We start from the raw sequence: 14,358 nt of genomic DNA, 5'->3' as shown, positions 1-14,358 counted from the left end.
TCGGAGGAACGTATCGCCTCCATCTTCAGGGTAGAAGGAAAAATATAAGAAATCCGCAAGTGAAGAGACTGTGAGAACCGGTAACCAGTCTGCTTTTACTGGTTCTCACGGTCTCTTCGCTTGCAGATTTCTTATATTTTTCCTTCTACCCTGAAGATGGAGGCGATACGTTCCTCCGAAACGTCGGTTAACACCACATATACACGGTGCCAAATCCCAGAAGACTGCTTTCTTCATAGCCACCACCGCGAAAGCCTCAAATCTTACAACGTATTTGATTGCCCTAGTAAAAACATCCATGCAAATCAATCATTACTGCACGGGAAGCAGCACAAGAGACTGTAATAACCACTCAGTCATGTGACACAATTTAAAAGAAGATGCAGGGATGCACTGGGTCTTAACAAGATTCAGCCAAGGGTGATGACTGATGATCAAAGAATTCAACCTGTTTCAGTCTATGAATGTCTCCTAAAAGCTATGATGACAAAAATGTTCTGAAAAGTGCCATCACTAGACACAAGATTAAAGTTTATGGGTATGTTGCTGCAACAAAATGAGTCACTGCTATGGAAAAGCCCTAATTTGCCAGGTCACAAAAAAGCATAAGTGCATCTGAAAGTCAAAACAATGTTGATCTCTTTATTATCTTAAACTTCTAAGGCATGTGAGGACTGTGATATAAAGGCAACCAGAACTGTGAATTGCAGGAACATGGCACCTCACACAGAACTGTCAATGTGAGAATTTGATTTCTGACTTTCCAGAACCTCCCTCTCTGCTTCACCTATTCACTCTACACATTTTCCTATTCCTGAAAATAAAAATGACCCTGAATGACGAAGATTTCAAATGGTAGAGGACATCGTAATGAATATGCTAGATTAACTGAGAGTGAGTCAACATATGTGCTTCAGACAATGCTTCCAACAGTGGAAAGGTGTTGGCAGCATGGCATTGCTGCCAAAGAAAACTATTTTGAAGGGGGTAAGTGCAACTAAGTTGTAAGTCACAAAAAAAGTTATTAATGATGAATTCTGGGAGCTTTCTGAAAAAAACCTTGCAACCCATGCCCTCATGTGTTGCCCTTCTGTCAAAGGACTAAATCTTGCCAAAGTCAGAATTTTTAACTGCATGTTATTATAAATATGTACTGGACTGGTATTGTCACCCTCAGCATCCCCACCCTTCTCTTTCTGGGAAGAAAAAATTTATTACTTATACAGGGTGTAAATAAATATATTGTGACATNGACAACCCCTCCCTACCCAGCAGTGACGTGGCGGATGAGTCAGCGCTCCATCCCCCCCTCCGCGGTGACGTAACACGGCACGAGTAAACAGCGTTTGCGTATACGCAAACACGGCACCGCTACCTACTGTGACGTGGCGGGCAACAGGCAAGAGCGAATGGAATAAAAGCCGGCTGAGCAGCAAGCAAGAGTTAGTGTGTGATCAACAGTTCTCAAGGCAGCCGCCTACGAGTTGAGTTGAAATATAGCAGCAGTCACGGTAAGAAGACCCGAACGTGTGGTTACAAGATTTTATGTGACAGTGTGCGATAACTAAGAAGTCAGCGAGTGGAAGACTTATTGTGTGCTTTCAAGACTTTGTGTGTGTGTGCTGTAGTACAGTTATATTTGGAGTGTGTAATTCAGAGAGACTTGTATAGCTTCCGCGTTATTGATACGTGAAGACTCTTGAAGATAGTGTTAAGAGATTTTGTTGTAGGGTTTGTAAAGTGTGGAAACCCGTAACTGTGTGATAAATAATTGTAGCCGATACTTGTAGGTTGTTAAATAAACCAATTAACAATCTCTACAGCGTCTTCAGTAACGAAACACGTTACAATATGTTACAATGCTCTGTGGCAGATAAATGGGTTCAATCTGATCAAATTTTGTTAATACACCCATGTCCAGAAACGCTTCCTTTTGGCACTAAGGGCCACAAAGTTTTCAAGACGATGTATAAGTTTTTGGGAATGTTATCATTGTTTTACATTATAAAAGTTGCTCAAAATGGCTGCCGCCGACTTCATTGCATGTTCTGCACCGCCTGGCCATGTTATGCCGCACTCTTTGAAAGATTCCTGGCATTTCCCGGATGGTTCCAGCTACTACTGCAATTCTTGCCACAAGATCATGTTGTGTCTCCACTGGAGTCTCATACACCAGGCTTTGCATGTACCCCCAGAGAAAGAAATCCAGTGGAGTCAAGACAGAAGAGCAAGGGGGCCAGGTTATTGGGCCTTCACGTCCAATCCATCTGCTGCCAAAAGTTTCATCCAAATACTCATGGACAACATTAGTGGAGTATGCTGGGGAGCCATGATGCTGGAACCACATTTCATGCCAAGGCCCCACTTCCAGCAGCTTGGGCTGCTGGTCCTGGCGTATAAACAAAGCGTTTCCGGACATGGGTGTATTAACAAAATATGGTCACATTGCACCCATGTTATCTACCAGAGAGCGTTGTAATTTATATGTATTTACACCTTGTATATAGTAAATTCTATCTGTATTGCATTTGCTGGATATAACCTTAAAGTTTTGCATCATCAGGTTAATAACTGTTGACTTAAACATAGAATTTCATACAAAATACATAGAAATTCTTATAATCTTCCTTCAAACAGACAGCATATTCTTAGTTGAAAAAGCCAATTAGTTATTGCTTTCAAACTGAAATCTAAATTACAACTATGCATGGCTTCCATTTTATTTTACATTCTACAAATGCTGCATAAATTTAAAACATCATTACATGATTATTTCAAGGCCATGCACCTGGTGGAGCTAGTGCCACTCCCATGCCAAAAGTTCACTGTATCCTCCATATTATTATGGTAATTTTCTTTTATATTCATGATGTTACTCTTCCGAGCATATTATGGAATTGATGGAATATGCTAGAAAGGGTAACATCATGAATATAGAAGAAAATTACTACATTTACAAATTTAAACAACTCAAGAAACTAATAGAAGAACAAAAGAGTACTAAAGAAAATGATAACCAGAATAGTATGTTCGACATAGCACTAAGACATGAGCACACCCTCATAATAATGTCAAAGGGAACAGGGATATAAATACTCCACACAACACACCACAAATCAGTGACTCAATACACAGCAAAAGGAGAAACAAGTTAAAAACACAGGTAGGACACACAAGATAGAACTCAAAAACTGCAGTCAAAGAAATATTAAGTAAGTACATACACTTTTATATAAAATAACCATAATATAATTGCAGATCCTTAACGAATCATATAAAAAAGGGGAAAAAACGCTGCCTGGACCTCAGAGGATGGCAAATAACAGCCCACTCGCCCATTTTGAGAGAAGAGGCACAGAGACACAAACCTCAGTGGTTCAAGATTTGAAATATTAAGAACATTAATAATATATTTTTAACTTAAACACCTTTTAAATTAATTAAAAATCTTTATACAAAAATCTAAGATTGTGTACTATGATTTATGTAATAGTAATAGTTCCTTAACATGTTGTTATTGCCCTCCGAATCTGGTCACAGCTGACTGAAACGCATTATATATACTGAGTCCTATTGGACGGTGTTGACAAATCATTTTATAATATCTAACTAGTGTGACAGACCAGAATGAATAGAGGTAAACAAGTAACACAAATATTTATGGATAAAATATTGGCATTAATATGACAGCTGATACTGTATAATGACAAGGCTTTGCACACAGACTAGGAAGGTGGGTGAGGATGTCTACTTCTCCCTGCCTTCTCGTATGTTGCATAAGTACTTCTCTAACTTCAACAAAAAAACTTCTTATGAACGTAAGATGGTCATTATAGTGAGAATTATATTTGTTAAGCAAAAAACAGGTACAAACGAACATGCTTTACTGTAGCAAAAATTTGTAAATTGAGTGTCGTAGCACTTTCTCACTGCTACACGAAATTCAGGCACACAATTAATTTATTCATCCAATGAAGTTTGCTGTTGGTGTCAATAACACTGCATTATCAATTTATTTTCTACCATTATATGTTGCAGGTCCATGGACTGTAACTGAAATTGTTCTGAGTGACATCACAATACTAAGGTTGTAATCATAATTTAAATATAAATCATGCCAAAATTCATGAATGGTTAATTTTTAGCCCAGTTTTCTAAATTTGAAAGAAAGACAGGCTTATAACATCATTACATCATTGTGTTAGTTTCCCTGTTAATAATGCTTGAACCAACTGATGATTTTTTAAACTCTGTACGAACACAATGGTACGAGAGGCTGTCCCACTTCTGTGCAAATTTTTTCCTGTCATCTAGGCATTTGTGAAAATGACATTTTTGGTCTCAGATGAGAATGAGGGTATTCTTTTCTTGGTCAAATCGTTTCACTATAATCAAAATTCCTAACATCAGCCACTTTACCACAATGCACTGAACTCTGCTACTTATCCCTTCTGATATCTGATCCTATTTCCATTAAACATTTTCGTAACTCACTGCATCCTTTTTCACCATGGGCAGAAACCCTGTTGACAAACAGACATGTGGTAGCACTGCCACCCATTACAATTCTGATGGATCAGGTAGTCTGCATGCTACAGCGTAGGCCAAAAGCAGTTATTTTAAAATTCTCAAAGCTGAAGACTGAAAAATACACGTTAAGATAAACTTTTTTCTCAATTTGATCTAAAAATTTGATGTTCATGTTTACTGTCATCACAAATAGCTACAAAACTAACTAACTAACTGACTAGCTAAATAACTAACTCCATGAAGACTAGTCTTTCTTTGGAAGCCACCTGTCACTTAGTTACTCCAGAATTCCCCAATATTTTATGGAACCCAAAGGTTCGTTTCCACGTTCATAAGGCCCCATCAATGGTCCCTACCGAAGCCAGGTGAATGCAGCCCGTTACAGACCACACCATACCTACAAATTCCTGATATGGAAGGGTCCTGAAATTCTGTGTGGTAAAAGAAACATTTACAAAACATTTTATTAAGGCCATATTTAAATAGATGTGTTGGAGTTGAGGTTCTCACAGCGATGACTGTGAAGAGTATGGTAGTCTGGATTGCATTGCCATATAGGTGAAAAGTAAGCCACTCAAGAAAGCAGCAGAAGCAACTGACAAGCTGAGCTTGGACTGTGAAATTGGAGGTGATACGTTCCTCTGAACTACATTGTGTTACAACCCAGAAGATGGTAGTCTTTGTAAGACGGTTGTATGGCAGCCATGTGAAGTTAATATTTATCATTCTGTCTGATGGGAATAACTGAAGATTTCTTCTAGATATATGAGGGAAATGTGGTACAGAGAGGGACCATAATAATATCTACATAGTTCGCATGGATTATTTTCTGTGAATTAGAAATTACAAACATGGAGATGATGACAATTTCTTAGTAATGCCTATTAGCTTTTTATACTAGTGGGCATTATGCATAGGAACAGACCACTAAGTTCCATAACTATTACTTTTATAATTACTACTAAGCTCTCCATAAAGGTGAACATATATGAAGGAAAGTTCTGATACATCCACCGAAAAACTACGCAAACAGGCTTAAATGTTACAGACATAAAGTTTAATATCATTCTAAATGAAATCACACATTGTTATATGGCAGTACACATTAGCTGCTGCACATGCAATCCAAATGAGCCCGACGTAATAAGAAGGTAAGTCAATAAGTAAGTTACAGATGGATATAGAACTTAAACAAATAAGAGTACTGATTTGAAAAATGCTTTTATTTCTCAGCATAATCTCCCTGTAGATTGAGGCACTTGTCCCATCGTTTCACAAGCCCCTAAAAACCAGCAGCATAAAATTTTTTGGGCTGCTGTTGAAACCAGGCAGTGACTGGGATCACAAAGGCATACTGCTCACCGCAATCAAGCCTCAAGGACAAACCGTAAATGCCGACTCCTACTGTAACATCCTCAGGAACCTTCGTAAGGCCATTCAATGGAAGTGACCAGGACTCCTCACCAAAGGCGTGTTGCTCTTGCATGGCGTGAGTCCCCATACTGCCAACAAGACAAATGAGATGCTGCAAAATTTCAAGTGGGAAGTCCTCGAGAATCCTCTGTATAGCCCCGACCTTGCTCCAAGCAACTTCCATTTGTTCGGCCCACTTAAACATCATCTTTTGGCTGAACATTTTCCTGACGATGAAGCTGTAGAAATGGAAGTCACTGCCTTGTTCTAACAGCAGCCCAAAGAATTTTATGGTGCTGGTTTTCAGGGGCTTATGAAACGATGGGACAAGTGCCTCAATGTACAGGGAGATTATGTTGAGAAATAAAAGCATTTTACCCTTGTATATAAACTCTTTTAACATTATACAATAGTGTCACTGGCATCCCTAAATCATTCAAATTCAGTATTTTAACATACCTTATCTTCAAAATCCTGCCCGTTTCCAAGGTTACGTGCCCTCAATTCAGCAATGAATTGCGACTCTTGTTCATAACGTTTACGAATTTCCTCTCTCCACAGAGCAGCAGTAGTGCCAGGTCCATCACACTCTCCTCCATCTTCTGTTTCAAAGTCTGCAGATCCAAGCAAACAACTCAGTTCCACAGAAAGTCCCCAGAATTTGACTTCACAGGTCAGTGGTGTGGTGCTTTATATAATACTATGGGAACTCCTGTGTTCTTGTGGAACATTGATCTGGAAAATGGCACTTCAAGTCTCACTACCTTCCCACATTTTTAGGTATGCAGCTAACCAATTCACTAATTCATTTCATGTAGCAGTCATTTTTCTTGAAAAGTTGATATCTGATCAAGGTAGAAAAATTCCATGCCTTTTATGGGGGCCTGAAGGTTCCTTGCCATTACCACAAATGTCTGTCACTGGACTCTACATTGGGTCAAATAAATCAAGTCCAAACCCCATATCCTGTTTCTTTAAAATCCATTTTAATATTAGCCCACCCATGCCTAGATTTCAAACCAAATGACAGATTAACATTATGCAATTTGAATTCAACTTTTATAAGGTAAAACATAAAATAACAATATGGTGGATGGGAAAGATCCATATTCAGTTTTGTATTTGGTAGCAACAACTACTGAACTAATGAGACTTAGAATGTATTTGGTATGAAAACAGATCATAAGGAAACCTTGAGTATGAAGTAGCTCTTGTGTGTTAAAAATTACAAACACAGCAAGAATATGGTCTTTGCAGTTATATCTCACAAGTTACAGATCATGGTAATGTAATTAGCAGAAATTTCACCTAAACAGAGCCAGAACAGGCATGGGTTCATAGATTCGTACTAACTGCTCCTATGACAGTGAATAGTTTATGAAAAGCACCACAATTTCAACCAGTTCAGTCTTGGGCCAACTTAAAAAAATCAACTGATGGGCATATTCATTTATGTTTAACAACTGTTTAGGTCATGAACTATATGTACTATGATGCTGAAGGATGATTATGAATTCTGACTTAGAGACAAAGGGAGGAAGAAGCCATGGTGTTTAAGGCACAGAACAGCATCTGTGTGGAAAACATTGACAGAAGTGAAACTCTGGTGAAACAAAGCCATCTGAAATACTGGAAAACTTGGTGTCCCATGAACAAACACTAGATTTTATAATTATTGGCTTGGAAGTAAAGACAACAGATTTATTTTTATTACATTTAATAAATATGTATGTAATCTCGGTAAAGTTCTCTAATGACTGAACCATCCAAGCAGTGAGAAATATCCTGTTTCTATGCAACCTGGCAAACCATCACTATGTCTACAGAAGCCTGCCACTCGTCCTTTACCTGAACCTATTACTAGCATTATTCTAGGTAATTACCACTTTCTCAATATAGTTTACTATGACCCTCAACATCAACACTGCTTTTCACACCAACTACCTTCACGTTGCACAGTCCAATTTGAAAAGTTAACAGTTACTCAGGCAGCCAGAAATTCTCAGCTTTCAGGGAACATGAAGGTTCTGTGCAATGTTCACAAGAGCCTGCCACTGGATTCAGTCAATCAACTTTACATATTCAAGATCCATTTCTATACCAGCCTCCCATCTGTGCCAAAGTCTCTGACATAATCACCTGAGAGTTTAACTAGTTTTTATATGCAGTTCTGGTTTCCACCACATATGCAACATGTTACATCCACCTCATCTCCTCTATAGAATCACCGTACACATCAGTATAGAATTTTCCCCATCATATATATCTGAATTGAAGCTTTCACAGTGACTGTATACCGTGAAGTCTTCTTGGGCAATCAGCTGTGTGAACGTGAATTTGGTGGCTGATGTCTGCGAGAGTGCAATGGATCTGAGTTTCTCACAGTGACGACTACAAAGGGTTGTAATGCCATGAGAGAGAGAACTGACCAAGCTCAGCTTGCCACTTACTTCTGTCATTTCTTTCACCCTGAAGATGGAGGCATGTTCCTCTTGAATGTGAGGCTGTCCCCATCAACTGGGGTTCATGGCATGAGCGCTGTACTTAATACATTCATACACAAAGCTGTAATCTGTCCCAGTCCAAACCACAAGAGGAACAATAAGCAGAGACAAATGACCAGTGTCATCTTGTCCTGGCACCGATCATGTGGGGATCAGTCGACTGGTCATCAGAATTCATGTCGCTTCAAGGATGACAGGAGGCCATGGAGATCCAGCTGCACCCCAATAACTTTAACAGAGATATGGAATTCCTTCTAAGTCACTCATGGTACCTGGCCATAACACTACAAGGATCAAAAACAAGCAGCTTGAATCCTGGTGGACGACTGGCTGTTCCCTGTATGGCAGTCTGTACCGGGACAGATGACAGCTCTGTGTGAATATGACACTCAACCCCTGATGATGAGCAGAGACAGCCTCCAAAATACCAGACACCAACTCCACACTGACACAACTGATTGCCTGAGAAGACAGACTTCACTTCTTCCTCTTCCTCCCCGTACTTCCCCTCTCTTGATTTCTAACATTTTCCCCAGCATTGTGTTCCCCCTCTAAAAACTGTCACTCCATGTGCATCCCTTAATGCGAGAGACTTATTTTCATATTCATACAATACAAGAGGTAAAATACAGTTTTCTGTATTTGAATCTTGATTTGTTAGTGTTCTTTCCAATCACCTGAATATGGAAATATTTTTTAATTATCTGGTAGCCATCAGTAACATGAGTCTGTCCAAAAATCTTGCAGAGGAAGTGTCGGAATAATTCTGTGAACTCAAAACCCAATTATATAAACACTAAACCACTGACACAAAATTTTCGCAGAGTATGACATGACTGTGGTACATGACATATACAAAATATTCAGTGATCATATCCAAACCCAAACTACATTTGATAAAATACTGTAATGGATTTGCTCAAAATGTTTCTAGGCAATGGCCTGGTAGACATGTTCCGACATGTAGCAATGGCAGATGTGTCTCAGTGGACGAATGCCATAGCTAATTCCTAAGCAAAGATCAGCATGCCAAAGAACTTGCTGGCTAGGAATTACATGACTTATGTTTCCTGTGTTGTCCGTGCGAAGCCTATATAACGAAGACCTATTGTAGCTTACATTAGCGCAGAGTACAGTGTAGTTAAAAGAGTCCAGAAGAGTTCTTAGTTCAGTACTGAGGTTCCAGGGTGACTGAACAAGATCTGAAATGCCAGTTTCTGTGTTGAGCTCCGCTGTTAGGAGACCACTAGTGGGAACTGAGAATACTAGGGTGTGTGCAGCGATGAACTGTAAATCGTGTAAATTAGCGACAGCACTGTACTAAGTGCAATTAAAGAGAACTTGTAACCAAAGTGCTAATGAATCCAATCATCTCATCTAGAACCTGTTAATTTCATCACGCGTACCCTCCTACACGTGACAATATTGTGAATTATTATGCATAAGAAGTAACTGAATTGATGCTTCACAGTGGGTATACTGTGCCTGTCCACCTGAACACCTAATCTCTCAGAACTGCTAATATGTGTAGTTCTGAATCCTAATTAGGAGACGATCTAACCCAGTGTTCTTGTGGATTTCCACACCTCATCCAAGAAAAACTGGCTTCCACATCTTCTGTATTTCATCATTTTATACTGGACTGCTTTTCATTCAGTGCATGACAAGACTTCTCACTCACATTTGATCAGTCTCACGCTGTTACTACTGCATCACAAAGAACTGTGTGTGATTGTTACAGTGTAGGACAGACTGTTTATAAATGTTACATTAAGAAAAAATCTTTTACAAAATGTTACAGAAAGTTGAGGAGAATTTTTTCTGGTATTTCAGTTCTTTCAGGGTGGCTATAAACATCTCAGAGGAACATAATGCCTTCATCTTCAGAATAGGGTATCCTTAAACATTCTTTTTTTTTAGATCTGACGTTCTCAGGGGAGTAGCTGAGTGTGAAGCTGTGCAGTTGCCTAGCAGCTCACTGATGCTCCACAGCATCATGTCCTAGCAGATGGTACCCTCCTACATTTTTTGTGAATGAATAACTAATCAGCATTTGTAACCTGCTCAATCACATAATCTGACTCCATGCAATTGTTATGTACAGCAAAGTTGAAAGGACAAAATTTTCCAGAAGAATCCATATAGAGAGAATGAACTTGCAGAAAAAATCACAGATAGAGGATAATCAATTCTGCAAGGACTTCAGTAACTGTTAATATGATATTCAGCATCGTGGAGGATGTCTGAGGGCTGAAAGTCATTTCTAACACCCACCTACAGCACATCATGTCATGGAAGGTGGTCGCAAGAAACACTTGCAATATGGAACAAGAAGCTAAATTAATGGTTCTTTTAACGAACTTCAACATCTTTGGCAGTAATTTTGAGAATACATAATATCTAAAAGGTTGTGATGCTGGATAATGTCAAGAAACATAATATTAATACATAAGATGATCATAATATGTACAAGGTTATCTCGGCACTTTACTGGGATGGCCTAAAAGAAATTCAATGCAACATTTCGAGTGGCTTGACCAGCATTCACAATCTGTCAGCAAGCCTTCCTCATGTGAGGTGTTCTTGCAGTATTACACTCAGTAAGAATTCAAAAGTTAAGCTACGTTTATGTACAATCCGGCAAAAGACTGAGAACATCGCTATCCTGGGATAAGATTTACCCTTTCCTGTGTGAATGAACCAACCACAATTATGAAACAGGTTTTACAATCTGATTTACCCAATGTTTTAAGGCTCCTTCTCTAAAGTATCTAACTCATATGCTAGCTAAAAGATGGCATGCCCATGCATAATTCTCATAATTAGGCAAAAACATCTCTCATATGTCCTTAATTGTTTACAGAAGAGACCAAAACAGTCTGGAGATCACCGTGTACTCGTAGCCTACAGAAGTAAGAAGGGTGTAAGTGCTGCTGTGACTGTATAGCCTTCTGGACTGTGAGACCGCGCATGTAACCCTGTTAAGTGGATACTAACGTTTCAGAAGAGCATGCTGCTGCCATGTTCAGGGTTAAAGTGTTTATGGCAAGGAATCAGGTGGGTTACATACAAAATGGACACTAGGATACAAAGGGAAAGGGAAAGGAGAGAGAGTGTGGTGCGGCTCAGCAGGAAGAGTGAAGATGAAAACAGCCACTGCCATAACTAAAGCAAAGGAAGCAAACGTTAGTGTCCACCTACAAGGCTCCTAAAATTTTTTATAACAGTAGTTGAAGAAATAATCTGGTATTCCTAATATTAATTTAAGTGGCCCACCATAATATCTGATATGGCATAAATACAACAGTGTTTTAGGTTTGCAAAACAGAAATTCAAGAATAATTACCATATCTACACACTGAAAGCACACATTATAAATAAATGTACAAATAAAATGATCATACATACTTGCAGACAGAAAGATGAGTCTTGAAGATGTAAATATACTGAACACACATACATACATACAAGTACATACAGTATGATAATTCTTTCAGGTCTTCTGATGAATTCAGTATGACATTTTGATAATTATGTACTGGTCTGATGCTGGACTGAGTCTGCCACTTTCAAAATTAGAATAAAATAAACTTTAATCCACAGGGTGATGTATGTTAAAATAAAAGGGCCTCAAGTGACTAACTGTTCAGAGAACAGTGGTTATCATTAAGAACCACATGCTTTAACATGAAAAATCTTGCATTTTGCCTAAAGTGTATATTTATGTGTTCCATACGATTCTCAGAACAAGGAGCATTAACCAGTCGAATATCCTTCTATTTCTGTGACATAGGAACTAAATTTTTAAAAATGATTTAGCTGAATTTCAGGCTTGAAAGACTTTGTGGCTATAAAAATCTATTTGCCTGGTCTTGTGGTTCACTGGAATATGTAAATATAAGGAGCTTTCTGCCTCCACTGGAACTAAAGAATACATTTTTCTCATTGTCCCTAACTCCTCATAAGAGATCAAAGTGAGGAAGTGGGGGGAGGAGGAGAAAGAAGTGGAGAGAGATTAGGAAGAAAAAGACAGTGGAATATTTTTGCACAAGTTGAGTAAATGGTGGTGGTGTGGGGGGGGGGGAGACATATGAAAGCCACTTTTTGAACTTCAATTCTGCTGACACCACATGCTACTTAATGCTGTACTGCAATATAAATCACGGTTTTCTCTAACTACAGAATTAGTTATCACTGTTAAGTCACTCCTACTGGTTGGTGTGAAAATATAATGAAGAAAATATCAAGGTCAAAAAGGGAAGTTGATTTCAGCATGTTGCGATGACCTTCCCAACTTCATACAGATATAATGTCATACCTCATGTCACATTATTTTGAGCAAATACATGAGAGGGTCAGCTATGGACAATGTAATGGCTGTGCCATAGCTCAGGCGGTTAATTGCTGGCTTCCCATTACGGTGTTCTGGGTTCGAGCCCTGGTTTGGGATTTGTGGTGGGCAAAGTGGCACTGGGGCAGGTTTTCTTCAAGTACTTCGGTTTCCCTTGCAAATCTTCATTCCACCAATTGCTCCACACTCATCATCTATCATCTGGGGCTGGTACAATGGGCCAGTAGTGGCCACAGTACCGAGTGGACTCAGTCTCACCCCACTAAGAATGATAATAAAAATATAGGGACAATGGAAAGGGCAGAATATTTTTTCCATCATTCAAAACATTCAGCATGCATTTATCATTATACATAATTTTTAATTATCTACAGTTCCCATCATTAGGGTATGTAATAAAGAGGAAACCATATGGATATGAACACTCACTTGATTTACGAATTCAGCAACTTCAACACTCAACTTTTCCCATAACAAATCAAACCGAATGCAACAGATTCCTTCAAATGATTAAACAAAACTGATTTGACATGGACTGTTGGCCCATACATCTTACTGCTGCAACTATATTAAATACTTTAAGGAAAGACTGCAATCTGCTTCCGCTGGCTCAGTGCTACTGCTTCTGGTATAATGATAATGAAGATGCAAGTTCGTATGTGATAAAATGAAGCATAAATATAACAAGAATAAAAAGAAATACCACTGTTCACATGTAGCTTTGATAAGCATATTTTTTTTAAATCAAGCACGTCAAGAAAAGGTAAAAGAAATGCCGAAAATAAAACACAGCCTTAAGCTTCATGAGTTACATTAGGGGCTTAGGTCATGCTAATGTGTATATTTACATTATATAAATAAAAATGATTCAACATAGGTGTCAAAATTGCCCCTTCTGAGCACAACTTGATTATCCACTAATGAAATGTAGCATACACATTACTGTAACTTTTGTTGTAAACAGCGTTTGCTCTAAAAATATTTTGTGAGATATAGGCAAGAATGCAAAAGCTGGGATAGCATAGTAAGTATAGTAACTGGCTATGGGCTGGACAACCAAGGCATTAAGAGTTTGAGTCCCAATGGGGGCAAGAATTTTCACTTATCCATGTCATTCAGACTGACTCTGGGGCCCTTCCAGCCTCCTATCCAATGGGTACTGGGGGCTCTTTCCTTGAAGGTAAATCGGTCTGTGCATGAAGCTGGCCACTCACCTCTAACTAGCGCTGAGGTCAAGAAAATGTGGGTCTATATATCCACTCCCCTCATACGCCTTCATGTCATAATTCTTAACCAGTTATTCTCACTAATCATGACATGTACCTCAAACAGTGTTGTTAAACAACATAAGAAAAATATAACCTTTTTCCAATGGATTTCAATGTCATCACACTTTTTCAATCTATTACGCCTTTTGCATTACCCTTTGAGGCTACTTATTTCTTACATTACATAAATTCCTGTTCACAATTGAACAGACAATTGAGTAAATCAAACTGTGAGCGTAGTCATGCGACAATGTGAAATGAAAGCTGACAAATGTCATATATGATTGATATT

General features: G+C 38.7%; 1 protein-coding gene and 1 long non-coding RNA gene across 7 annotated transcripts in view; one reads left to right on the top strand and one right to left on the bottom strand.

The window, feature by feature from the left end:
* Positions 1 to 12,889, top strand: part of LOC111861342 — a 31,083-nt gene extending 18,194 nt beyond the window's left edge. The window contains exons 2-3 of the long non-coding RNA XR_002842221.2: positions 6,505 to 6,616; positions 11,311 to 12,889. This is a non-coding gene — a long non-coding RNA (uncharacterized LOC111861342). The remainder of the gene's footprint in view (positions 1 to 6,504; positions 6,617 to 11,310) is intronic.
* Positions 1 to 14,358, bottom strand: part of LOC111861341 (dystrobrevin beta) — a 93,726-nt gene that overhangs the window by 2,669 nt on the left and 76,699 nt on the right. For all 6 annotated transcript variants that reach the window (XM_023845821.2, XM_033750283.1, XM_033750282.1 and 3 more), the window contains one exon: positions 6,403 to 6,557. In XM_023845821.2, coding sequence (XP_023701589.1) covers positions 6,403 to 6,557 — 155 coding nt within the window. The remainder of the gene's footprint in view (positions 1 to 6,402; positions 6,558 to 14,358) is intronic.

This window comes from Cryptotermes secundus, unplaced genomic scaffold, assembly GCF_002891405.2.
Source record: "Cryptotermes secundus unplaced genomic scaffold, Csec_1.0 scaffold268, whole genome shotgun sequence".
Classification (NCBI taxonomy): Eukaryota; Metazoa; Arthropoda; class Insecta; order Blattodea; family Kalotermitidae; genus Cryptotermes; species Cryptotermes secundus.
The sequence above is the reverse complement of the archived record's forward strand: the minus strand, read 5'-3'. Positions and strand labels throughout refer to the sequence as shown.